This window comes from Argopecten irradians, chromosome 3, assembly GCF_041381155.1.
Source record: "Argopecten irradians isolate NY chromosome 3, Ai_NY, whole genome shotgun sequence".
Classification (NCBI taxonomy): Eukaryota; Metazoa; Mollusca; class Bivalvia; order Pectinida; family Pectinidae; genus Argopecten; species Argopecten irradians.
The window spans coordinates 36,798,324-36,824,490 of NC_091136.1; the positions used below are offsets into that span (position 1 = coordinate 36,798,324).

Here is a 26,167-nt window from a genome sequence, read left to right on the forward strand (position 1 = left end):
AGTACAATATTTAGTCAATAGACAATATTTATGATGACAGGAATGGACGGTAAGTACAATATTTAGTTAATGGGCAATAGGTATGATGACAGGAATGGACGGTTAGTACAATATGTATTAAATGAACAATAAGTATGATAAAAGGAATGGACGGTTATTACAATATTTAGTAAATGGGCAATAGGTATGATTACATGAATGGACGGTTAGTACAATATTTAGTAAATGGACAATAAGTATGATGACAGGAATGGACGGTTAGTACAATATTTAGTAAATGGACAATAGGTATGATGACAGAAATAGACAGTTAGTAAAATGTTAAGTAAATAGACAATAGGTATGATGACAGGAATGGACGGTTAGTACAATATTTAGTAAATGGACAATAAGTATGATGATAGAAATGCATGGTTAGTACAATATTTAGTTAATGGACAATAGGTATGATGACAGGAATGGGCGGTTAGTACAATATTTAGTAAATGGACAATAGGTATGATGACAGGAATGGACGGTTAGTACAATATTTAGTAAATGGACAATAGGTATGATGACAGGAATGGACGGTTAGTACAATATTTAGTAAATGGACAATAGGTATGATGACAGGAATGGACGGTTAGTACAATATTTAGTAAATGGACAATAGGTATGATGACAGGAATGGACAGTTAGTACAATATTTAGTCAATAGACAATATTTATGATGACAGGAATGGACGGTAAGTACAATATTTAGTTAATGGGCAATAGGTATGATGACAGGAATGGACGGTTAGTACAATATTTAGTAAATGGACAATAGGTATGATAACAGGAATGGACGGTTATTACAATATTTAGTAAATGAGCAATAGGTATGATTACATGAATGGACGGTTAGTACAATATTTAGTAAATGGACAATAAGTATGATGACAGGAATGGACGGTTAGTACAATATTTAGTAAATGGACAATAGGTATGATGACAGAAATAGACAGTTAGTAAAATGTTAAGTAAATAGACAATAGGTATGATGACAGGAATGGACGGTTAGTACAATATTTAGTAAATGGACAATAAGTATGATGATAGAAATGCATGGTTAGTACAATATTTAGTTAATGGACAATAGGTATGATGACAGGAATGGGCGGTTAGTACAATATTTAGTAAATGGACAATAGGTATGATGACAGGAATGGACGGTTAGTACAATATTTAGTAAATGGACAATAGGTATGATGACAGGAATGGACGGTTAGTACAATATTTAGTAAATGGACAATAGGTATGATGACAGGAATGGACGGTTAGTACAATATTTAGTAAATGGACAATAGGTATGATGACAGGAATGGACAGTTAGTACAATATTTAGTCAATAGACAATATTTATGATGACAGGAATGGACGGTAAGTACAATATTTAGTTAATGGGCAATAGGTATGATGACAGGAATGGACGGTTAGTACAATATTTAGTAAATGGACAATAGGTATGATAACAGGAATGGACGGTTAGTACAATATTTAGTAAATGGGCAATAGGTATGATTACATGAATGGACGGTTAGTACAATATTTAGTAAATGGACAATAAGTATGATGACAGGAATGGACGGTTAGTACAATATTTAGTAAATGGACAATAGGTATGATGACAGAAATAGACAGTTAGTAAAATGTTAAGTAAATAGACAATAGGTATGATGACAGGAATGGACGGTTAGTACAATATTTAGTAAATGGACAATAAGTATGATGATAGAAATGCATGGTTAGTACAATATTTAGTTAATGGACAATAGGTATGATGACAGGAATGGGCGGTTAGTACAATATTTAGTAAATGGACAATAGGTATGATGACAGGAATGGACGGTTAGTACAATATTTAGTAAATGGACAATAGGTATGATGACAGGAATGGACAGTTAGTACAATATTTAGTCAATAGACAATATTTATGATGACAGGAATGGACGGTAAGTACAATATTTAGTTAATGGGCAATAGGTATGATGACAGGAATGGACGGTTAGTACAATATGTATTAAATGAACAATAAGTATGATAAAAGGAATGGACGGTTATTACAATATTTAGTAAATGGGCAATAGGTATGATTACATGAATGGACGGTTAGTACAATATTTAGTAAATGGACAATAAGTATGATGACAGGAATGGACGGTTAGTACAATATTTAGTAAATGGACAATAGGTATGATGACAGAAATAGACAGTTAGTAAAATGTTAAGTAAATAGACAATAGGTATGATGACAGGAATGGACGGTTAGTACAATATTTAGTAAATGGACAATAAGTATGATGATAGAAATGCATGGTTAGTACAATATTTAGTTAATGGACAATAGGTATGATGACAGGAATGGACGGTTAGTACAATATTTAGTAAATGGACAATAGGTATGATGACAGGAATGGACGGTTAGTACAATATTTAGTAAATGGACAATAGGTATGATGACAGGAATGGACGGTTAGTACAATATTTAGTAAATGGACAATAGGTATGATGACAGGAATGGACGGTTAGTACAATATTTAGTAAATGGACAATAGGTATGATGACAGGAATGGACAGTTAGTACAATATTTAGTCAATAGACAATATTTATGATGACAGGAATGGACGGTAAGTACAATATTTAGTTAATGGGCAATAGGTATGATGACAGGAATGGACGGTTAGTACAATATTTAGTAAATGGACAATAGGTATGATAACAGGAATGGACGGTTATTACAATATTTAGTAAATGGGCAATAGGTATGATTACATGAATGGACGGTTAGTACAATATTTAGTAAATGGACAATAAGTATGATGACAGGAATGGACGGTTAGTACAATATTTAGTAAATGGACAATAGGTATGATGACAGAAATAGACAGTTAGTAAAATGTTAAGTAAATAGACAATAGGTATGATGACAGGAATGGACGGTTAGTACAATATTTAGTAAATGGACAATAAGTATGATGATAGAAATGCATGGTTAGTACAATATTTAGTTAATGGACAATAGGTATGATGACAGGAATGGACGGTTAGTACAATATTTAGTAAATGGGCAATAGGTATGATGACAGGAATGGATGGTTAGTACAATATTTAGTAAATGGACAATAGGTATGATGACAGGAATGGACGGTTAGTACAATATTTAGTAAATGGACAATAGGTATGATGACAGGAATGGACGGTTAGTACAATATTTAGTAAATGGACAATAGGTATGATGACAGGAATGGACAGTTAGTACAATATTTAGTCAATAGACAATATTTATGATGACAGGAATGGACGGTTAGTACAATATTTAGTTAATGGGCAATAGGTATGATGACAGGAATGGACGGTTAGTACAATATTTAGTAAATGGACAATAGGTATGATGACAGGAATGGACGGTTAGTACAATATTTAGTAAATGGGCAATAGGTATGATGACAGGAATGGATGGTTAGTACAATATTTAGTAAATAGACAATATTTATGATGACAGGAATGGACGGTTAGTACAATATTTAGTAAATGGACAATAGGTATGATGACAGGAATGGACGGTTAGTACAATATTTAGTCAATAGACAATATTTATGATGACAGGAATGGACGGTTAGTACAATATTTAGTAAATGGACAATAAGTATGATGATAGAAATGCATGGTTAGTACAATATTTAGTTAATGGACAATAGGTATGATGACAGGAATGGACGGTTAGTACAATATTTAGTAAATGGACAATAGGTATGATGACAGGAATGGACGGTTAGTACAATATTTAGTAAATGGACAATAGGTATGATGACAGGAATGGACGGTTAGTACAATATTTAGTAAATGGGCAATAGGTATGATTACATGAATGGACGGTTAGTACAATATTTAGTAAATGGACAATAAGTATGATGACAGGAATGGACGGTTAGTACAATATTTAGTAAATGGACAATAGGTATGATGACAGAAATAGACAGTTAGTAAAATGTTAAGTAAATAGACAATAGGTATGATGACAGGAATGGACGGTTAGTACAATATTCAGTAAATGGACAATAGGTATGATGACAGGAATGGACGGTTAGTACAATATTTAGTAAATGGACAATAGGTATGATGACAGGAATGGACTGTTAGTACAATATTTAGTTAATAGACAATAGATATGACGACAGGAATGGGTGGTTAGTGCAATATTTAGTAAATGGACAATATTTAATTATTAAGAGAGGCATGTCCAAGGCAATAACCCTATATGTGCAAAATAATGTTTATTGCAAAAACATCTGGGTAAGAATGCCTAATTGAGATGTTACAGTGATAAAATGACATTTAATGCGTTGTGAAATATTATTATTCTACATGCTGGAAAGTCTGTGATGTTGAACAAATGCAGATTTAATTGATAAAGTTTTGACAATTTTCATTAAAAATGCTATAAAGTTAAGAATATTTCTGTTTTTACTTGTAGAAAACGATGGAGATCCTGACCCGAGTATTAGCACGGCAGGTTTATAACCTTGACCTCAATGATCTGCCCCTACAGCGGCTTAGTGAGCAGAAGGCCAAGAGAAAAAGGGGCCGGAGTCAAGGTAAACCATGAAGTGATTGAGGGAGATAACTGCATCATTTGCACATGAAATCTCATAGATTTGCTAGCCTTAATGTAAGTCTGTTTAAAGCCTTGGTCCTAGGAATATTATGCGATGTTAGACTAGAGCTTCTCTTTGGCAGATAAAATTGTTGTCAAATTAGAACATATCTGTCATTTGCCAAGTTGAAAATACTTTAAAGACTTAATTTTAAGACTTTCATGACACGGCAATCTGATCAATAGAATGTTAATTAAACTAATTGACAGTCAGAAATAAGAAAAAAAATCCTTTTTGTATCGCCCGCGACGATAGTTTGCGAATGCGATACTATGGTGTTACTTTTCTGGCGGCCGGTGGTCGCCGCAGCGTTGTCCTCAACATTTCACTTTCAAGTTTTGCGTTTAGCTCTGGTTCTCAAAAAGTTTAAGTCCAATCCTCACCAAACTTTAAACATATCTGAAGGACATCATTATCACCTCAACTCACCTTATAATTGCAGGATTCATTTCAGGCCGTGGGATACAGAAGCTGTGAAACTTGGGGATGCTAAACTATTTATAAGACTTGACTGTAAAGTTCTGCGTTTAGCTCTGCTTCTCAAAAAACTATAAATCAAATCCTAACGAAACTTTAAACATAGCTAAAGGACATCATTATCACCTAAACATACCTAAATGTTGCAGGATTCATTTCAGGGTGTGGAATTCAGAGGTTGTGAAACTTGGTGATGCTAAAACATACTTAGCTTCTTTTTTTTTCTTTTCTCAGATGTTTTTAAATATTCCATTATAGTTATGTAATCAATCAACAATGTGGTATGGCCGATACTTATAATTATGTGTAATTCTTGTTCTAACTTTGCAATAACATATATAACAATCTTTGACAAATTTACAGTCAACCTTTGAGTTCTTTGTTAGAGTAAGCAGTAAACATGTTTGATTTTGCATCCATTGTTACAGATATCCCTAAGACAAAGAACACTGATAAAAGTTTCTCAAAGAGTTGGAGTAAGAATGAGCCACAGGGAACTAGTGTAGAGAAGTCCTCATCTGTTACTTTGGGTGGATTTGAACGCGGCAAATACAAGAGTGATGGTAAATGCTACTGAATCCTGAGGATTACATTTAAACATTTGTAAGCCCTTGACTTTAAAGTGGGATAGATTGAGGATGTCAGTGTTCCCCATATCTGTTATGTCAACCTGTCCTAATGTAATGAAAGCATTTTGCACTTAAATCCTGTGACAGATCTTGGTCAATCTTCATGTAAAAGTGAAACATTATTATATTCCTGACATTATCAAGTCAATAGTATGCACATGAACAGGTATAATCACTCAACATCTGTCTAAATATATGGCTTTGTGCTTTGTGTGTGTGTGCATGTTTCAGGGTATCAAGATATATTTTTTCCAACACTGAAATAGATATCATATAGCAGAGGATGCTTTGATTTCTTGCAGACATGTTCCTGTTGTTTATATGTAAAGGAATGTACATTATACCCGTTAATTTTGAATGTTCTGAAGTATGCATGTAACATAGAACTCTTCATTTGATACTTCAGGAGCAGGTGGAGGAAGGCCACGCCCTGACCTGAGCAAACAGAGGTCTCTGAGCGGGGAACCCTCCCCCTCTCATTCCCGCACCCCCTCTAATGCCTCAGACACAGTGCTTTATACTCGCAGCAGTAGTGATGGCAACTTAGCTGAAGCCAGCGAACTTGTGGAGCGACTAAAAGGTACAAAGGGCATTCAGTTTTATAAGTGGGTTTAATATTAAAGAACTTTTAACACATTTTAGTGGGGCTATTTCTTTATTGATGAATTAAAAATCTTTGATGGAAAGCTTGCAATAAACTTGAATTGGTATATAATATTACATTGTGGTATTTGTCACTGTTTGTTGCTAATGGAGATACTAATATTATGCTATCACTAATATTTTACAACAATAAGATAATATTTTCCAATATATTCACCAGTATATTAACAAGGAGATATAACTAGAGCTAGATTTCAAAGGTGTTGGCTTTAATTCTGATAATATCTGTGGGAGCACTATTGTTTCTGTCTTAAGTGCTTGCTGAAAAGCTTTCAGACTTCCCTTACCTGCTTTGTTTTGATAGTTTAGTACTTGAGTTGATTACTGTTGTATATATTATATCCATGGAAGCCCAGTTTCTTAAAAAGTAAACCACAATTTATTTTAATGAGATATTTATACTACCTTATGTTAAAATTTCAGGGCACATCAAAATAAATCATGTTTTGTTCCCATGTAAATTACAAAAGAAACCTATTGCACATGTTTCTAATTATCTATGCTGGACAGCTAACTAGGAATGTTTTAGGATATTGAACGAAGCTGGGTTTACCGTTTTAGTTGTTATGAGATATAAACTACTTTTTGATATGTTATTTTGAAGTGATGACTTTGCTTCTGTTTACATTCAGTATACATGCATACAATCTGTATTTCTGATTCTGCTGTTTGTATTGTATTCATTTGTAAAACTAGTTCTTTGTAGAAGTTCTTCTCTTACTACAAGAAAAACAAAATCAAAGTAATAAAAATTTAAGTCAAAGGGCATGTTGTAATATTTTAAATACATCAATTACTCAAAAATAATTGAAATGAATAAATGAAACTGAATTGAGAAAGAATTGCAGGGCTAGTAGTAGAATGTCGGACACTTGAGTAGCTAAATCTTCCCCCGTGTATTTGTCTTATCAATGTATTTGTCATAAAGTGAATAGGAGCATAAGCATGCAGCATAAGAAGGTCCAACTGTAAATATTGTGATCAAATGTTGTAATTATTTCTCTAGTTGTATAGAAAGATGAGTAAATTAGCATTACACACAATCGTTGTGGTATGTATCTAGATAATTTTTGTTGTAACATCTAGTTCTGTCAATCCCAGTTGATAAAACATTGCTATGTGGATTTACCCAGTCTTTATGGCATATATCTGTGTACTAATTTTCATTGAGAACATATTGTGTTGTTTCAATCAAGTTGATGATATAAATGTAAATCACATTTACTCCAAAAACCAGTTATCTAGCACCCATAAAAAGAAAGGTTGAACACATTTTTTATTTGGAAGCATTTTGGTTCATAAATAATTGAATATTAATACACAATTTTTAATGTTTGTTTCTTACTGAAGTCAAAAAAGAAACTTTGCCATCAATGACAAAATTAACCTTCGTTCTGGCCAGTCCTGGGTATAGTTGTGCAGTTGACAGCTAGAATTGGCCTAAAGCATCGTGGTAGAAGTTGTTGTACTCATACCTATTAATTTAAGTTTTGTTTTACATAACAGGTTTTGATATTGATAGTGTTGCTAACAAGAAAAGCCTGGATGGCTACCCAGCATGTAACATAACCATATCGGTATCTGCCTATAAGATATCTGATAGTGTAGGTATGTACCGGTCAATGCACGGTCTTCTCTTCTGGGCTGACTAACTTTTGGCAAAAAATGTTTTATATATCTTTGTTTCCCTTCATTACTTTGGTTTGCTTTATAGCGGCAGTAAGCTTCAACATCGTAGATGCTAATTCCCTCTTTACTACTAGTACGTATATTCTGTTTTTGTGTGTGCGTCTGTTAACAGAAAGTTTGTTTTTGCATGATTAACCTACCTGAATAACCCAAATGCTGCAGTATTGTGAAGCTGTGTGTTAACAATACATTCAAGTTTTCGATTAATGGATTTTAACTATAATTCAGGAAATAACATCAATTTCTTCAGAACTCAACTAACCAAGAAACAAAATAATATTTCTATAGTGTGTCATGGAGAATGATCTGCTGAACCCTGCTGTATCATTTTGTGGTGCATATTTTGAAATCTGTCTCTGCACACATAGGCATTTTATTCTCATTTTGGAAGTTACTTTAATATTACTTCATACTATTTAGGTATATATATAAATGACTTGGTGTCAGTTAAGACAAACTGGAGCAAGGCTACACATATGTCTGTGCATGTTATTTAAATATTAAGTAAGATCTAATCTGACAACTTGTATAATCTGACCACAGTCTCAATTACATAGTGTCGGTACAGTATATACATGCTCAGTGTAGATCTCATGTCTTACATTAAGAAAGTGTAGGATCAGATATTCCTTATCAGCTATTCAAGTGAAAACACATATTAGAATGCGGAAATAATGCACATTGTAGTAAAGGAAAATGAACACTTGAGTATTACAGTATTGTTTCCTTTTGTGCGAAGTTGACAGGAAGTTGAGACTGGGTTAATAACCTTGACTGAAATCTTGTATTGCAGGCACATGTTCAGTAGCATGTAATATCATATGTATCTGAAGTTGTTTTAACCCAGGGTTATCTTGTGTGTAGTAGCTTATACTGGAACCATTCACTGGAACAAAAGGATTTCTTTTTCTCGTTATTAACACATGTGACTGGAAATGTTGACTCGATCACAGTGACAGTGAATAATTGGGAACATTCATAGTGCTAATAGGAATGCAGTGTACATGTTATATAACACATTTTCATGATTGTGTGAAGCTAGTGTTTTCTCAAATCTAACAACAGCAACCTTACTTGAACAAAAAAAGTGTTCATAAATGCCTTGCAATGTTTACCATATAACACATTTCCATAGATGAATGAACAGAAAACTTCAGGAAATATCAGCATGTTTACATTATTGAATACAGATATTTAACTTGAAGCTTGGATTTATTTAACGTCTGTGTCAAGTAAATAAATACTCGTCTGAGAGATAGCTTGTAACTCTTTCTGACATGTGGGCTAGAATTTCCAAGAAATTGAAAAAATGGCCTTCAGGTAAAAGGGATTCAGGTACAAGGAATTTTTCTTCATTGACTATAGATTGCATGTGTTGTTAACAAGTTTGTTTTTCTAACAGATCTAGAACCACTCGATACATACATTTAATGTTAGTGATATGTTCAGGAAAATATGATATTTTAATGTGAACAGAAGAAACAGAAGAAATTTACTGATTCATATCCTCTTTCAATTTACAGATAATTAATCAGTTAAACATAAGAATTGGGTTTGGTTTGCTTTATGTCCTATATTAACAGAGATTGCTGTAGATATATTATGTAAGAATGATGGAAATCCCAGAGAATACCAACCTATATAGCCGGTAATTGAGAGACAGCCCCACTGCCAACTCAAACTTTAAAAAAACGTGGTCAAGAGATGGAGGACTAATGGTATATTGTCATACACATTACCCATCCCACCACCACAATCTCTTAGACAAATGAAATTATTTGATATCACTAGAAGTAATGTTGAGACAAAAAGACTTAACAGTAATGAAAATCTTAATTATGGCTTAAGTACATTTCCTTTCTCTTTCCAGGCTGATACCATTTTAGCATATAAGCCATGTATTTGTTTAGGTTACAAGACAATAGCATAAATTTGCGTTTAGATAGTCATGAGGAGAATTTATGTAAAATTAAATATTTTTGTACTGTATGAGTGTGTTTAAGCATGATTAATTTGTGGATAATATTAGCATGTTTTTGTTTTGTTCCCATTATGGTGTTGTTTTCCTGCTTTTTAAAAGTATCTTATATGAGTATTTCAGATTGAGTTATTGTGTAAGACCAGTATTTGACTTGATAGAAGTTTATTTTAAATTTAGCGACAGCATGAATGTGGCTGTGAAAATAATCAGCATCCTAACCTTAAATTAAAATGGTATTGTTTGATTGTATGAGATTTGAGTTTAATTAGTTAACAACCCTAAAATATGTCTAGTACATCTATCCATGTGCTATTTTTTTATAATTTTTTTAGTTGGTTTCTTTTTTAATTTTTTTTCTGCTGTTAGTCTAATATTTAATAAAGCTTATTTTGATTTGGCTGCTCCAGGAGCTGCCACTCCGGAGGACCAAGAGGTGGCAGAGATCACGCTAGCCTCTAGTCTACCCAATGCCCATGACATGGAATACAATGTGGAAAGTCTGGAGAGGTCTGAAGAATCAGCATTTAGGTGTAAGTAGTGGAGTCTGCAGAAACAGAAGTTAGGTGTAAGTAATGGGTTCTGGGGAAGATCATCATTGATTAGATGTTCTTATTGCTGCCTGACATTGGAGATGCGTGACCCCTATGCTTACCATGTCCATTTGCCTATCTATTTGTCTGTCTAGATTTCTTAGAGAACCAAATGTTGTATTGCTTGAAATCACATATGATAATATAGACGATGGTATGTAGATATTCAGTTTGAATTTTGTCTTAGAAATTCAAAATGGCCACAATGGCCCCTAGTGGGGTAAAAATGGTCATCCGATTACAATTATTGAGAAACTAACAACCATGGCCCTAGTTAGCTCACCTGGCCCGAAGGGCCGGTGAGCTTATGTCATGGCGCGGCGTCCGCCGTCCGTCCGTCATCCGCGTCATCCGTCCGTCAACATTTCCTTTAAATTGCTACTAGTCATAGAGTTCTGGATGGATTTTAACCAAATTTGGCCAGAAACATCCTTGGGGGAAGGGGAACGGAACTTGTATAAATTTTGGCTCTGAACCCCCTGGAGCAGGAGGGGCGGGGCCCAATAGGGGAAATAAAGGTAAATCCTATAAATCGCTACTTGTCCTAGAGTTCTGCATGGTATGTAATCAATTTTAGCCACAAACATCCTTGGGGGAAGGGGAACAGAACTTGTATAAATTTTGGCTCTGACCCCCCAGGGGCAGGATGGGCAGGGCCCGATAGGGGAAATAGAGGTAAATCCTTTAAATCGCTACTTGTCATAGAGTTCTGCATGGAATGTAACCAAATTTGGCTACAAACATCCTTGGGGAAAGGGGAACAGAACTTGTACAAATTTTGGCTCTGACCCCCTGCGGGCAAGAGGGGCGGGGCCCAATAGGGGAAATAGAGGTAAATCCTTTAAATCGTTACTAGTCATAGAGTTCTGCATGGAATGTAATCAATTTTAGCCACAAACATCCTTGGGGGAAGGGGAACAGAACTTGTATTAATTTTGGCTCTGACTCCCCGGGGGCAGGAGAGGCGGGTTCCAATATGGGAAATAGAGGTAAATCCTTTAAATCGCTACTAGTCCTAGAGTTCTGCATGGATTGTAACCAAATTTGGCCACAAACATTCTTGGGGGAAGGGGAACAGAACTTGTACAAATTTTGGCTCTGACCCCACAGAGACAAGAGGGGCGGGGCGCAGTAAGGGAAATAGAGGTAAATCCTATAAATCGCTACTTGTCCTAGAGTTCTGCATGGATTGTAACCAAATTTGGCCAATAACATTTTTGGGGGAAGGAGAAGAGAACTTGTATAAATTTTGGCTCTGACTCCCTGGGGGCAGGAGAGGTGGGGCCCAATCAATTGGGGAATAGAGGTAATTCTATAAATCACTACTTGTCCTAGAGTTCTGCATCAATTGTAACCAAATTTGGTCAAAAACATCCTTGGGGGAAGGTGAACAGAACTTGTATAAATTTTGGCTCTGACCCCCCAGCGATGAGAGGGGTGGGGCCCAACAGGAGAAATAGAGGTTAATCCTATGAATTGCTACTTGTCCTAAATTTTTGCATGGATTGTAAAAAAATTTGGCCACAAACATCCTTGGGAGAAGGGGAACAGAACTTGTATAAATTTTGCCTCTGACCCGCTTCGGGCAGGTGGGACGGGGCTTAATAGGGGAATTAAAGGTAAATATTAAAATTTCTTCAGAAAAGAAACAATGAATCTGTATTCAGAACATTACTTGGCATTACAAACCAGGTGAGCGATACAGGCCCTCTGGGCCTCTTGTTTTGAAGGGCTGCTCTAGAAAAGGAAATCTTAACATGAATGGCAAGCACCTAAAGGGGTTAAATAAAACACTATAGTCTTGGTATTGAAGGGTCTGGAAATCACTGCTGCGTAGATTCACTTTATCAGGGCCCTTGTGATGGATGTCACTTTTCTAATTTCACAAAGAAATCCTAGCAAATCAGTGAACTAAATTAATTATTGTAATACATTTAATTGTACTAAAGGACTAGACTGTAACATGTAAGCCTAACATATATTTTGCTATCTTTAACATATTTTTATTCGCTGTATAGATTCTCGTACTCCATCACCTCAATCACTTCACTCGAAGTCACGGTCACCCTCCCCATGTAGTGAACTTACAGTAGAGGGAGTCAACAATCACAAAGACTGTCCCACGCCTGACCGTGACAGTCTACATATAGAAATTGTGACTACAGAGGAAATTCCTATAGGTAAAGGTAAGGACCTAGCCATCCAAATAGCTTTGGCATATATAGGAATGTTTGCTCAAAATAGTACTCAAAGTAAGAAATATGAATTTAATCCTTTGGAATTTTTTTCTGCTTTGATCATTTCTGTTTAAAATAATGAAAAAATGTCCATTTGAAGAAAGGAGTAGATAAGATAGGATCATTTCTGTTTAAAATAATGAAAAAATGTCCATTTGAAGAAAGGAGTAGATATGATAGGACCAATATTTGGCCTTAATTTTTCAAGTCGAAAAATATTAACTTTGATCCATATCAATTTCACATCAATAAATACTCTCATACTTGCCATTCATCAAAACATAACTTTTTATAACCATGTACACGATGTGCTCCACCTATGACGTCATCAAATTGATGATTTTCCTCTTCTCGCCAAATTTTGCTAGAAATTCATCATCTTTAGGTTAGAAAAGGCTTGAAATGGATTTGGCTGCCACCTTGGAGCAACTTTATATTTTGCATGGATATGCGTAAATACACGATATACAACATGTGAAAATCTCTTTCTGCTCCACGAAGGCGGCCACATTCATTTTTAGAGAAAACCACTCAAAAAATATGATTTTTCAAGGATTTTTGTGAAAAATGGTGGGAAACTGCATGTTGATGACGTCATAGTGAACATAATTGGCACATGCGGGATATTTTCGGGATGTAATGTGTTAGCAAATGTATTCAACTGTTATATGGCAAAATATGTTGTTCTTTACTGGAGAATTAATTTTGCGGCCATATTCGAGTCTTAACGTACCTTCTCCTTTCAGTATCTTCTTATTTTAGGTTACAAACAAAATAATGTTTTCCATGTTTGTTTATAAAGAGTCAATGGAGGACATGAAGAGTGTATTGGCTGGTGGAGCGGTGATTGGTTGGACACCAGATGTGGCGGTCGTGATGTGGAGGAGGATGCTGGGCTCTCTGGGAAATATTAATCAAATAGAGGATGGGGAAAACCACGCTAAAGTTTACGAGGAGCTCAGCTACTTGCTAGAGACTCTTTATAAGGTAATGGTGACCGAGAACTCTTAGGTATAGGTTATTGGAATATCTAAAACTGAATGATTAAAAGTTCTCTTTTAATTTCTCAAAACTAATCTTACTGCTCAATTACTGCAAATCTTTACAGGTTTTGTAAATCTTGCATACATAGTTAAATGATATTTCTTAAAAGCTATCCTTTAAAGATCGAAGGGTCAGGATGACCTACTGTCATCATGCACCGTCCGTCGTCGTGCGCCGTGCGTAAACTTTTCATTCAAACGACTTCTTCTCAATAACCGAAAGGCCAAGGGTACTGATATTTGGCCTGTTGCATGCTGGGACAAAGGGCAACCAAGTTTGTTCAAATGAATGACATTGACCTTCATTCAAGGTCACAGGGGTCAAAAAGGCTAAAATCTTTAAACGACTTCTTCTCAAGACCCAGAAGGCCTAGGGTACTGATATTTGGCCTGTAGCATGCTTGGATGAAGGGCTACTGGCTATTTCCATATAAACGACTTCTTCTCTGAAACTAAGCATGGAATAGCATCCATAATGCAATGGTAGCATCTTTATAGGGTGAGGATTCAAAATTGTACAAATAATGGGGCTGACCCCCTGGGGGCCTGAGGGGCGGGGTCAAAAGGGGTCAATTTGGCTTTTCCATATAAACAACTTCTTTTCTGAAACTAAGCATGGGAAAGCACTCATAATGCAATGGTAGCATCGTTATAGGGTGGGGATTCAAAATTGTACAAATGATGGGGCTGACCCCCTAGGGGCCTGAGGGGCAAGGTCAAAAGGGGTCAATTTGGCTATTTCCATATCAATGATGACTTCTCTGCAACTAAGCATGTGATATATAAATATAGCACCCATAATGCAATGGTAGCATCCTTATAGGGTGAAGATTCAAAATTGTGCAAATGATAGTGCTGACCCCCCGGGGGCCTGAGGGGTGGGGTCAAAAGTGGTCAATATGACTATTTCCGTATAAACGACTTCTTCTCTGTAACTAAACATGGGATTACGCTCATAATGCAATGGTAGCATCCTTATAAGGTGGGGATTCAAAATCGTGCAAATGATGGGACTGATCCCCTGGGGGCCTGAGGGGTGGGGTCAAAAGGGGTCAATTTGGCTATTTCCATATAAACAATGTTTTCTCTGCAACTGAACATGGCATTACGCTCATAATGAAATGGTAACATCCTTATAGGGTGAGGATTCAAAATTGTACAAATGATAGGACTTACCCCCCTTTGGGCTGAGGGGCGGGGTCAAAAGGGATTTCCATTTAAACGACTTCTTCTCTGCAACTAAGCATGGGAGAGCACTCATAATGCAATGGTAGCATCCTGATAGGGTGGGGATTCAAAATTGTACAAATGATGGGACTGATCCCCACGGTGGCTGAGGGGCGGGGTCGAAAGGGAGCAATTTTTGCTGTTATCATATGACGACTTCTTCTCTGCAACTCAGCATGGAAGAGCACTCATAATGCAGTAGTAACATCCTTATAGGATGGGGGTTTAAAATTAAACGGTATGGCAAAGTATAGGGCTGACTCCCTGGGGCCTTAGACGCGGGGCCAAAAAGGTCAATTAGGCTACTATTTTCATATAAATTACTTCCTCTCTGAACCTTTGTATTGGATAGCATATTTGTATGGTATCTATAGCATCATTATATGGTTGTGTTTCAAAATTAAACAAATTTTGGAGTCAATTTTACTAATTTTTCTAATTGAAAGAGTCTTTGTGATAATTACAAAAAAAAAGAAAAAAAAAAGATGAGAGATACAGGCCCTCTGGGCCTCTTATTAAAGAGAAGAATGAGAAGAATGAGAAGAATGAAAAATTACTGAATTCCTAATTTCATTTTGATGAACAGGTTTATGCATGAATAATTTGAATAGAATATGTCGCTTAATCTTTGGAAGACAGCAGCTATTCCCTAAAGTAAATTTTACCATTGATTTACAGATGCGGGATAACCTTGGTGTGACAGTAGACAACATGAACTCCCCCTCTCCCCCTGAACTTCTCCCACCTATACATCTGTATGCTCCATGGCTGTTTGAGGTAAGCTCTGCTCATTTCAAAGTTCCCTCCTATAAGATTTACTTCAATATTGCATTCCTTTTGTGGTGAAATACTGAAACTGACTTGTGCCTTTGTGTCTGTATTTCAGTGTCTGACCCTGTCAAACAAGTACAAGCGTGGGAAGTTACTGGCGTACCAGCTCATGTGTCAGATGGTGGTTCAGCGTCACCCTGTGTCTCTTCCCTCGGAGCTCATCTCCCAGTTCTATCTGGCTCTCCATCAAGGCCTCACCTCTAATGATCAGGTAACGCTGGTTATCTCCCTTGTATATCCTATTAATGTCATCAGTAAGAAGGATAACTGAGTATACCATAATACTTAAATAACATGGTTGGTCATCATTTTGTCAATTAATTGTCTGAGAATTCACTTTATCTTGATTTTATCCAATTTGAAGACTTTGTTTGTAAAATATATTCTGACTCAAAGACTTAATAGATAACTTGGAAATTTTATCAAGATACCATGGCCTATTGAATACGATTACTTATTCATCATTGCTATCAGTTGAAATCAACCAAAATATCCGGTATTCATTAAAACTTCTGTGAATCTCTACACAGGATATCATCAATGTGTTGGTTCGCTATGCTGGGGCCCGCTTTTTCTCCATGCCTTTACTAGGGTCAACTCTACTCATCGCTAACTTTATCCACGCAGCGGGAGCTGTACTCTCAGCAGTAGACATCACTGAGGTAGGTTTACACCATTAGCTTTGTGTTGTTCTTCTTCAGGTGATCATTTAGTTGTCTAACAATCTACCACTACTGGCAGGTGACCAATTCTTGCCAAAAGCCCATTCTTGTCATCGCATTTGTATTTGTATGATTACACACGCATTTTCATAAATTATAAAAGTCTTACCCTGATAGCTCCTTTGTGGGTAGATATCCATTGTGACGTCATTATTTTGGGGGCACAATTCACATCATTTTCTCCGAAAAGTATGAGGTTACGCTCGCAAAACCATGACGTCACAATAAATACCTACTCCCAAGGGCAGATAACTCTGTTATATGCAAATACAGAAGAATACATGAACTTGTGTGTACATAAACTGTGAGGCATTATTCAGAAAAGTGGAGTACTAAGTTACCTTCAAGTTGTCTGGTGATGAACATGTCAATAAATTGTTCTTGATGTACAAATTACTCATGTAGACTATTTCTCCAACAGACTCCACGCACTGAGGCTGTGTCTGTGTTAGGAGCTCTCCTGTGTTTCCCTAACCATCTACATGAAGTCCAGGTACTCCAGCATGCTGACCTCTCCATCAACAGTTTACATTTAAATGAATTTAAGGTGAGTAGTAATCTGAGGCCTGATCATACTTCAGAGTAAACATGTGTAGCAGTTCGAAGTCAACTCTCAAAAGATTTTAATTTGTTCCATAGGCATAATTTCACATGTCTTTGTCTGAATTTGCCAACTGAAGATATTTTGCCTATAATTCTGCTAGCTGTAACTCATGTCTTTTCAAATGGTCACTGAGAAATAAGACACTACATAAGATACATATTTTCATACATTATAGAATATAGTGGTGTGCGGTATTATCGGTATACCGATATATCCAGGTTCATTTTGAAAATGATACGTATCGCGGTACGATTTAGTCGTATCGGTTCACTCGGAATCATTCGGGGATTTCCCGTATATTTCAGTGAAAATTTCGTTTTTGACGGGAAATATTTTTAAAATGAGAATTTGTATAAAAATTAAAACTAAAACAACATTTCAGACAAATGTACAGGTTAAGATGGATTTTTGTGATGTTATCATACGTAGATTATGATTGATCTTGTGCTTAGTAACGTTTCAAAATGGCGGCCTTCATAGGCACGAATGATAACCTCGTAAAAAATCCGAAGCAAAGGCGGTTGTATGGCAGCATTTTGGCCTTACAGTACGTAAAGGGGAAAGAAATAACGAGGAAAGCATCGCTGGATGTCGATTGTGTACGGCAATCGTTAAATGTAGTGGCGGAACAAGGAACCTGACGACTCACTTGCGTCGCCATCACCCAGCTACTTAGTCCCGTCCAGTAGTAACGTTAAGTGTTTGCAAAACATCGAGCGGAAGTAACACAGACATTATCTCGCATTTTATAGATAAAAACAAGAATGAAAGTGATATATTGACAAAACATTTATTTCATACTCTTTTTAGGTGATTGACAGAAAAAAAACATGCAATTCTTATTATACAAAAATAATACCAAAATATCATGATATGTATCATAATACACTTATGATGTATCGTGATATATCGCGATACAAAATTTTTCGCGATACCCATCCCTAATAGAATAGCAATTGTATGATGGTTCTCTTTTGTCTTATCCAGGAACAAGTCATCAACACACTTCTGCGGGCAGGAAAGAAGGAGCCAGCTGGACTGGCTAGGTGGGTTAAAGCCTTCTGAGCTTAATATTCTGTCTTCTCCTAGGGCATAGTTGTCTCCCCTGTTGTAATATTTCATTAACTGTCTTCTTTCAGGGCATAGTTATTGCCCTTGATCTAATATTTGATGCCTCATGGGGTAAAGTTCATTATCTAGGTACTAAAGTTTGACTTATGGGCAAATAATATTTTGAGCATCATCTTTAATTAACTTAAGGAACTGATACAAAAATGATTTTAATGTTTTAGCCTACCATCATATGGTGGGCCTATTAGTACCGTACCGGTGAAACCGAATGTCATTATAGTGTTTTTTCCCGTCTGTCTGTCTGTTTGTCTGGATTTGGTTTCCAGATGATAACTTAAGAACAAAAAAAACTTCACACAATGGCAGCATATTTGAAAATACAGTTTGGGATTAGATTTGGGGTCTAAAAGTCAACTACAAAGGTCACTGTTAAAAATAGATTGTTACACAAATTTTTTTTTTTAAAAACTCACACATTGGTAGCATATACAAGAATACAGCTTGGAATTTAATTTAGGCTACAATGGCCACTGTTACTAAAAATAGATAGTTACACAAACTTTAGTTTCAGGGTGATAACTTCAGAACACATCAACAGAATTTGTTCAAACTTCATACAATATCATAGGAGATCACATAGCTTTAGATTTAATTTGGGGTCAAAAGGTCAACTACAAAAGCCACTGTTACTAAAAATCCTATTAGTACCGTACCGGTGAAACCGAATGTCATTATAGTGTTTTTTCCCGTCTGTCTGTCTGTTTGTCTGGATTTGGTTTCCAGATGATAACTTAAGAACAAAAAAACTTCACACAATGGCAGCATATTTGAAAATACAGTTTGGGATTAGATTTGGGGTCTAAAAGTCAACTACAAAGGTCACTGTTAAAAATAGATTGTTACACAAATTTTTTTTTTTAAAAACTCACACATTGGTAGCATATACAAGAATACAGCTTGGAATTTAATTTAGGCTACAATGGCCACTGTTACTAAAAATAGATAGTTACACAAACTTTAGTTTCAGGGTGATAACTTCAGAACACATCAACAGAATTTGTTCAAACTTCATACAATATCATAGGAGATCACATAGCTTTAGATTTAATTTGGGGTCAAAAGGTCAACTACAAAAGCCACTGTTACTAAAAATAGATTGTTTCAAAAAGTTTCGTTTTGGGACGATAACTTGAGAACACATCAACATAATTTATTCAAACTTCATACAATGATAGTATAACTAAGCAATAATAAATTACCATAGATTAGGAACTGTATTTGATGTCAGGGGACGTGTGTTGCTTGCAGCACTTACTGTAAGCTTGTTTGAATCATATTTCTTCTGTGGTCTGTTGTCGTCCATGTTCTGCAGTCCATTGCCATCATCGATAGATAATTCCTATTGCTATTTCTTAAAAAATACTCAAGAGATCTCCCTTAAATTTTAAAATTTCATATATATTTTATATCCTCTGACCCTAGTTGTGCCTATTGCGTTTTTGGACTTATATGAAAGATGGCAAACAGATGATCATCTATAACTTTGACATTTAAAGTTTGTTTTCACTATTCCTATGAAAGCATTAAAGGGGTCTTACTGAAATTTGAAGTTTAATTTTGAAAATTTATTATTAATTCCTATTATAGTGTGTTTGTATGTTTATAGGTGTGTTGCTGTCAGTACTATAGGGATATTTCTATATGAAGAGTTGAGCCATGGAACACTACATCCTAAACTTAATGAGGCTGTGACTGTCCTACTGGGGGCTCTAAGAGTAAGGAATCATATCTAACCCGGTTCTATCATTTACAAAAACATATCTGACATTAAAACTGAACTAACAACAAAAGTGAAGTAATTTATAAATATAACAAAGTACCCACAAAGAAATCTTTTTCACATAGATATGTTGACAGGTCTTTCTCATAGTAACAATTTGCTTAATAAGTAATTTTATTTATACCCCATTATATTCTCCCAGGCATAATTTAGATTTTCCTGTTCTATTTCTTGAAAAGAATTAGTAATTTATATATATAACAAAGTACCCACGAAGAAATCTTTTTCACATAGATATGTTGAAAAGTCTTTCTCATAGTAACAATTGGCTTAATAAGTAATTTTATGTATACCCCATTATATTCTCCCAGGCATAATTTAGATTTTCCTGTTCTATTTCTTGAAAAGAATTATTTAAAGAAAGAACTTTTCATTACACACTTTTTGATATTCATTTATCCCAAATGAAATTTTATGAAATTGAAAATATGTTTATTTCAGTGTATAAATCGGATGGTTTCTAAGTTGGCATCTGACATGCTGTGTATGCTGTGTGACCACTCTGACAAACTTCTCAGCTATGATCCAGCTCTGCCAAAACGCATAATTGAGGTATATATACATCAAAGCTTACCAGCATTGAGGACCTTCATTAGGATTTGCTATTACTCTTAATCCAAACATTATCTAAAAAAAAATTAAAAAAAAATAAATCATTTCTTTTGTGGATATACATAGCTCAAAAAAGATGGTATCATGAAGGATGTTCAATTTTATCTTCAACAATTTAAGCAGATTGCAAAGATAGACAGTGGGTTCATTCAGATCAACAGATCATCAGCTTATGTGAGATATGTGTGATAATGTAGCAACTATTATTACTGATTGTTGAAGATGCTTGTAGTGAGGTGATCCTTAGTGAGTTCATTTGGTACCTTTTTGTACCTAAATTTATATTTTGTAGGTCATAGCAGCGACAGTATCCACTCTCATACCATTATCAAGGGGAACAAACTCTGAAGAGGAGAAGAAGGTGATTATCTAATCCTTTAGAGAGAAATGTAATCACTCTGTTATGATATATACATGTATAATAATCAGATGTTTTACAAAATAATGTGACATTTATTTAATTTTTGAAATTAAACTGAAGAAAACTTTTCTAAATGTGTATTGGCTGATTCAGTGGAAAATTACTTTCTGTTTCTGCATTAACTTATTCCAAGACAAGTCACCTGATTTCTTTCAACCTTTTCCCCTTCACTTTTATTGTATGTACAAGATTCTCTCTCTACACACATAAATGTACCCATTCTATAATTATATTGTGCATTTGATTTGAAAGGATGATGTAAGTATAGATATTGCAACCCATTATGTTTTGTGGTACCAGGAACACCAAATGTGGTTATTTTTGTGGAGTAACTAATGCTAGGTTTACACTATGTTCACGGTGGCCACGGCAGCCCAGTGGCCACAAACAGTCTCCTTGGGGGAGGGGGAACAGAACTTGTATAAATTTTGGCTCTGACCCCCCCGGGGGCAGGAGGGGCGGGGCCCAATAGGGGAAATATAGAGGTAAATCCTTTAAATCGCTACTAGTCATAGAGTTTCTACATGGATTGTAACTAACTTTTGCCACAAACATCCTTGGGGAAGGGGAACAGAACTTGTATAAATTTTGGCTCTGACCCCCCCGGGGGCAGGAGGGGCGGGGCCCAATAGGGGAAATAGAGGTAAATCCTTTAAATCGTTACTTGTCATAGAGTTCTACATGGATTGTAACCAAATTTGGCCACAAAGATACTTGGGGGAAGGGGAACAGAACTTGTATAAATTTTGGCTCTGGCCCCCCGGGGGCTGGAGGGGTGGGGCCCAATAGGGGAAATAGAGGTAAATCCTTCAATTCGCTACTAGTCATAGAGTTCTGCATGGAATGTAACCAAATTTGGCCAGAAATATCCTTGGGAGAATAAGAACTGAGTTTGTATAAAATTTTGGCTCTGGTCCCCGGGGCAGGAGGGGCGGGGCCCAATAGGGGAATTATAGGTAAATTCTATAAATTGCTACTTAATTGTCCTAGAGTTTTGTATGGATTGTAACTAAATTTGGCCACAAACATCCTTGGGGGTAGGAGAACAGAACTTGTATAAATTTTTGGCTCTGACCCTCAGGGGGCAGGAGGGGCGGGGCCCAATAGGGGAAATAGAGGTAAATTCTATCAATCGCTACTTGTCCTAGAGTTCTGCATGGATTGTAACCAAATTTGGCCACAAACATCCTTGGGGAAGAGGAACAGAACTTGTATAAATTTTGGCTCTGATCCCCTGGGGGTAGGAGAGGTGGGGCCCAATAGGGGAAAATAGAGGTAAATCCTTTAAATCGCTACTTCTCATAGAGTTCTGCATGGATTGTAACCAAATTTGGCCAGAAACATCCTTTGTGGAAGGGGAACAGAACTTGTATAAATTTTGGCTCTGACCCCCAGGGGGCAGGAGGGGTGGGGCCCATTAGTGGATTTAGAGGTTAATATTAAAATTCCTTCAGAAAAGAAACAATGAACCTGTATTCAGAAAATTTATTTGGCATTACAAACCAGGTGAGCGATACAGGCCCTCTGGGCCTCTTGTTTTTGTGGAGTAACTAATGCTAGGTTTACACTATGTTCACGGTGGCCACGGCAGCCCAGTTTCAGGCCACCGTGGACAAAACGTGGTGACCGCGAGACAACATGAGACAGCGCAGAAGGTCGTGATTGACAAACGTGAGCGGTTCGTGATTACCATGGATACCGTGCCAGATTTTTAAACTGTCAAAAAATTTGCCACGGCAGTCACGGTACAGATGGTGAACGCCACAGTACGTAATAAAAAACGGGAGTGACTTAACAAAAATGTAACAGTGCGTTCGAGGTCATAACAAAACTTCCAACGGACGTGATGGAACGGGCAGCAAGCACGTTTACCACCCGGAATCCTACGGTGATTTCAAGTTTTGTGACCTTCTGTTGCATTTTTTCCACGATTTATCACAGTTGATGCAGATTGGCTGCACGTATTATGCCAGTTTGTTCAGGTTTTGTCAAGGTTTTGACGGCAAGCCAAGGTGGATGATAACCGTTTTGATGCGTTCTGTCAAGGCACATCCACAGCTTGGGAACGGTTGAAATCCCGACGTGATACGGCGTGTTACGTCTTAATACGGTCTTACGTTGCAAGCAATATATGGTGGAGTATCATTATCTGGCCTGGTAACATATTGATACTTCATGGAATTATTTGTAGTAATAAATAGAAATATTCATTATCAAACACATTTAATCCCTCAAATCACACCAAAGCTATCATTGCAAAAGGCAGATTAAGTGAGAACATTACAGAAAAAAAAATTTGCGTAGAAACACTTTGCTCTAATAATTATATATTTATACCAAATATAGTCAAGATTTTCTTTTCTTATAACATATTTTGTAATTAAAACCTGTTTGAAAAAGAGATTTTCGGCAATAGATATTGTTTCATTTGCTCCAAAAAAGCCCGGCATCAGACTTTCATACCTAGTAAGCCGTTGCTGACCGTGAAAAACGTATCGGGAGCTTGATCAAAAAGTGTAAAACGTAGCAGACCTCATCAGATCGTAACAGGCCTAGAGAGAACGTAGTGGTATCCTTGATAGACCGTGCTAAAAGCCGTAGTGTACCTTTAACCTCCGGTAACAGCACTTTCCCCTATATCCATGGTCTAACACATAATCCGTAAAAGACTATGGCAAAACTTCACAAGACCTAGCTCAACTTGAATACAGAGACAAAAATAGCCAAAATTCCACAGCGCACCACGTTTCGGGCAAACGTTGCTAACGTGGTTGCCGGGAACATAATGTAAACCTAACATAAATGTTCATGCTTTTTGTTAATAGATTAAATCTGTCCCTTTTGGGCTAAAACTGTGTATGTTGCAATGGAATTATTATGAATATTTTTATTACTTTCTGTGGTAAAGGGTATCATTACCAAAATTGCTTTAGAGTTTTTAGTTTTGTATTATGTTAGATTTGTGGATTTTATTTTGGGAATTTTGCTTATTTTCAATTTGTTGTTAATGTTATTAGACCCCTACAAATATAGCATTGTGTTCATCCTTCCTTTTTCTAACGTAACTTTCCTTTGGACCTTCTTGCTGGAGTTACAGGTTCACCAAGGCAAGGCCTTGTGTCTTATACCAAAAGTAGGTCACTGTGATCTGTATTCTGAACTTTGACCTATATAGGAGATAATGCGTATCTTGGCTATTAGGTTTTAAAATTACTTGTCACTGAATCATCCCACTTCGACCCTTCCATTTTTTTTGTTTTTGTATATATCATATAAATATATATATATAAGTAAAAATGTGTTTCCGTGAATGTGTAACATGTCTGTTTATTTTTGGTTTGGAATGCAGTTTGTGAATGTAATGGTTTATTTTATGATCTTTGAAAGACCCAAACATTGCTTTTGAGAAATTACTATATATTTATTGAGTGGTGAAATTTTAGTAGTTATTTTTATGGTATATAGCATATGAATATTTTAAATTTTGATTCTAAATGTGTATCATGTGGATTAAGATTTGGATTTTGGATTTAGATTATAGACAGAGGTTGGAATGAATCCCATTCTGCCATCAAAATTTTGAAACAATTTCTATCTTTTTTATTAGTTTCATGCACATGTTTCCTAATACTTTACACAATCATTATCAGACATATTGTGCACTCAGATGTTGACAGATTTATTGATTTTTGTATTTCTAGCTGATCATAGTCCATGATGTTTTTGTATGGCTGAGTGGTGTTTACGAATGCCGATACACCTTCTCCTGGAGACAACCGACACAGACAAGGGATGTGTTTATAAGGTGTTCGAGGTCAGTCTAAACTTACAGGTTTTGTTACATAGTTTCTGTCCGTAGTATTTCATGAAAAACATATTCTTTTTACCATTTTCTTCAAGGGAGATAATTATCATGTTATCTCACCTTGTTTATATTTGGATGTTGAGAATGATCTAATGGTAGCTGGCTCATACTTTAGATTAGAAAATGTCATACCTGTTCATGACATGAAAAATCCATATTCATGAAGAGATTCAGAGAAGACTGGTGATATCTCACAGGTGTCTTTCATCAATAGAGATATCTCAACTTTAATGTAGCAAACATTTTGGCTGGTCAACATGAAGGTTGGCAAGTGCTCCCCAACCAGATTCTTATAAAAAATATTCCTGTCTTTGTAACATATGTATAGATAATTTTGACAAAAAGAACAGTTTTTTGCGAAATCTTTTATCTCAACAGCCCAGGAAGTATAAATCAAAATTGATGTTAGTATTTGTGAATTCGTGGAATATAACCTGAGTTGTACTGATGGACAATTTTATTATACTGTTGGGATTACACTGAAGGTTTTTGTGTGTAACAGGTACTGAACACAGCAGTGAGGGGCCATACGCAAGAGTCACTACTACAGGCTAGACAACTCCTGGCTGGCATGATTCAGGACTCAGACTTTGAGTACCTTAGGGACATGTACAGGCTTTCTCCGCAAGGCAAGCACCGATTCACTCAGCTCCCAGACAGGATCCCATTCTGGGGAACAGAGCCAGGACAGGAACTCTAACATGGAACCAGTGGAGCTCGCTGCCAGAACGGTGAGTCTTATTTTGTTATGTAAAAGGGTTTTACTACTGAGATGTTTAGTCTAAAATATATGGCTCTAAGTATATTTCTCTTATATGTCATAATTTCAGATTCTTTTAAGATTGCAGATATTGATGCATTCAGCATAACTGCAAATATGTGCTTCTGTATATTAAAAGCTCTCACCAGATCTGAAGGACCAAGGTGAGCTTATGTGATACTGTGGCGTATATTTCATACATTTCCATCTATCATCTGGGTCGAGAGT

The 26,167-nt window shown here is 36.1% G+C and overlaps 1 protein-coding gene across 1 annotated transcript in view; it reads left to right on the top strand.

Moving 5' to 3' along the window:
• The window catches only part of LOC138318439 (ral GTPase-activating protein subunit alpha-1-like), a 93,497-nt gene that overhangs the window by 29,158 nt on the left and 38,172 nt on the right, over nt 1–26,167 (top strand). Inside the window, 18 exon segments of the mRNA XM_069260784.1 lie at nt 4,497–4,617; nt 5,583–5,717; nt 6,190–6,363; nt 7,953–8,054; nt 10,524–10,646; nt 12,725–12,892; nt 13,746–13,930; nt 15,892–15,990; nt 16,100–16,255; nt 16,575–16,706; nt 17,188–17,313; nt 18,358–18,416; nt 20,108–20,216; nt 20,723–20,833; nt 21,186–21,264; nt 25,028–25,128; nt 25,682–25,789; nt 25,791–25,910. Of these exon segments, the coding sequence (XP_069116885.1) occupies nt 4,497–4,617; nt 5,583–5,717; nt 6,190–6,363; nt 7,953–8,054; nt 10,524–10,646; nt 12,725–12,892; nt 13,746–13,930; nt 15,892–15,990; nt 16,100–16,255; nt 16,575–16,706; nt 17,188–17,313; nt 18,358–18,416; nt 20,108–20,216; nt 20,723–20,833; nt 21,186–21,264; nt 25,028–25,128; nt 25,682–25,789; nt 25,791–25,910 (2,208 nt within the window).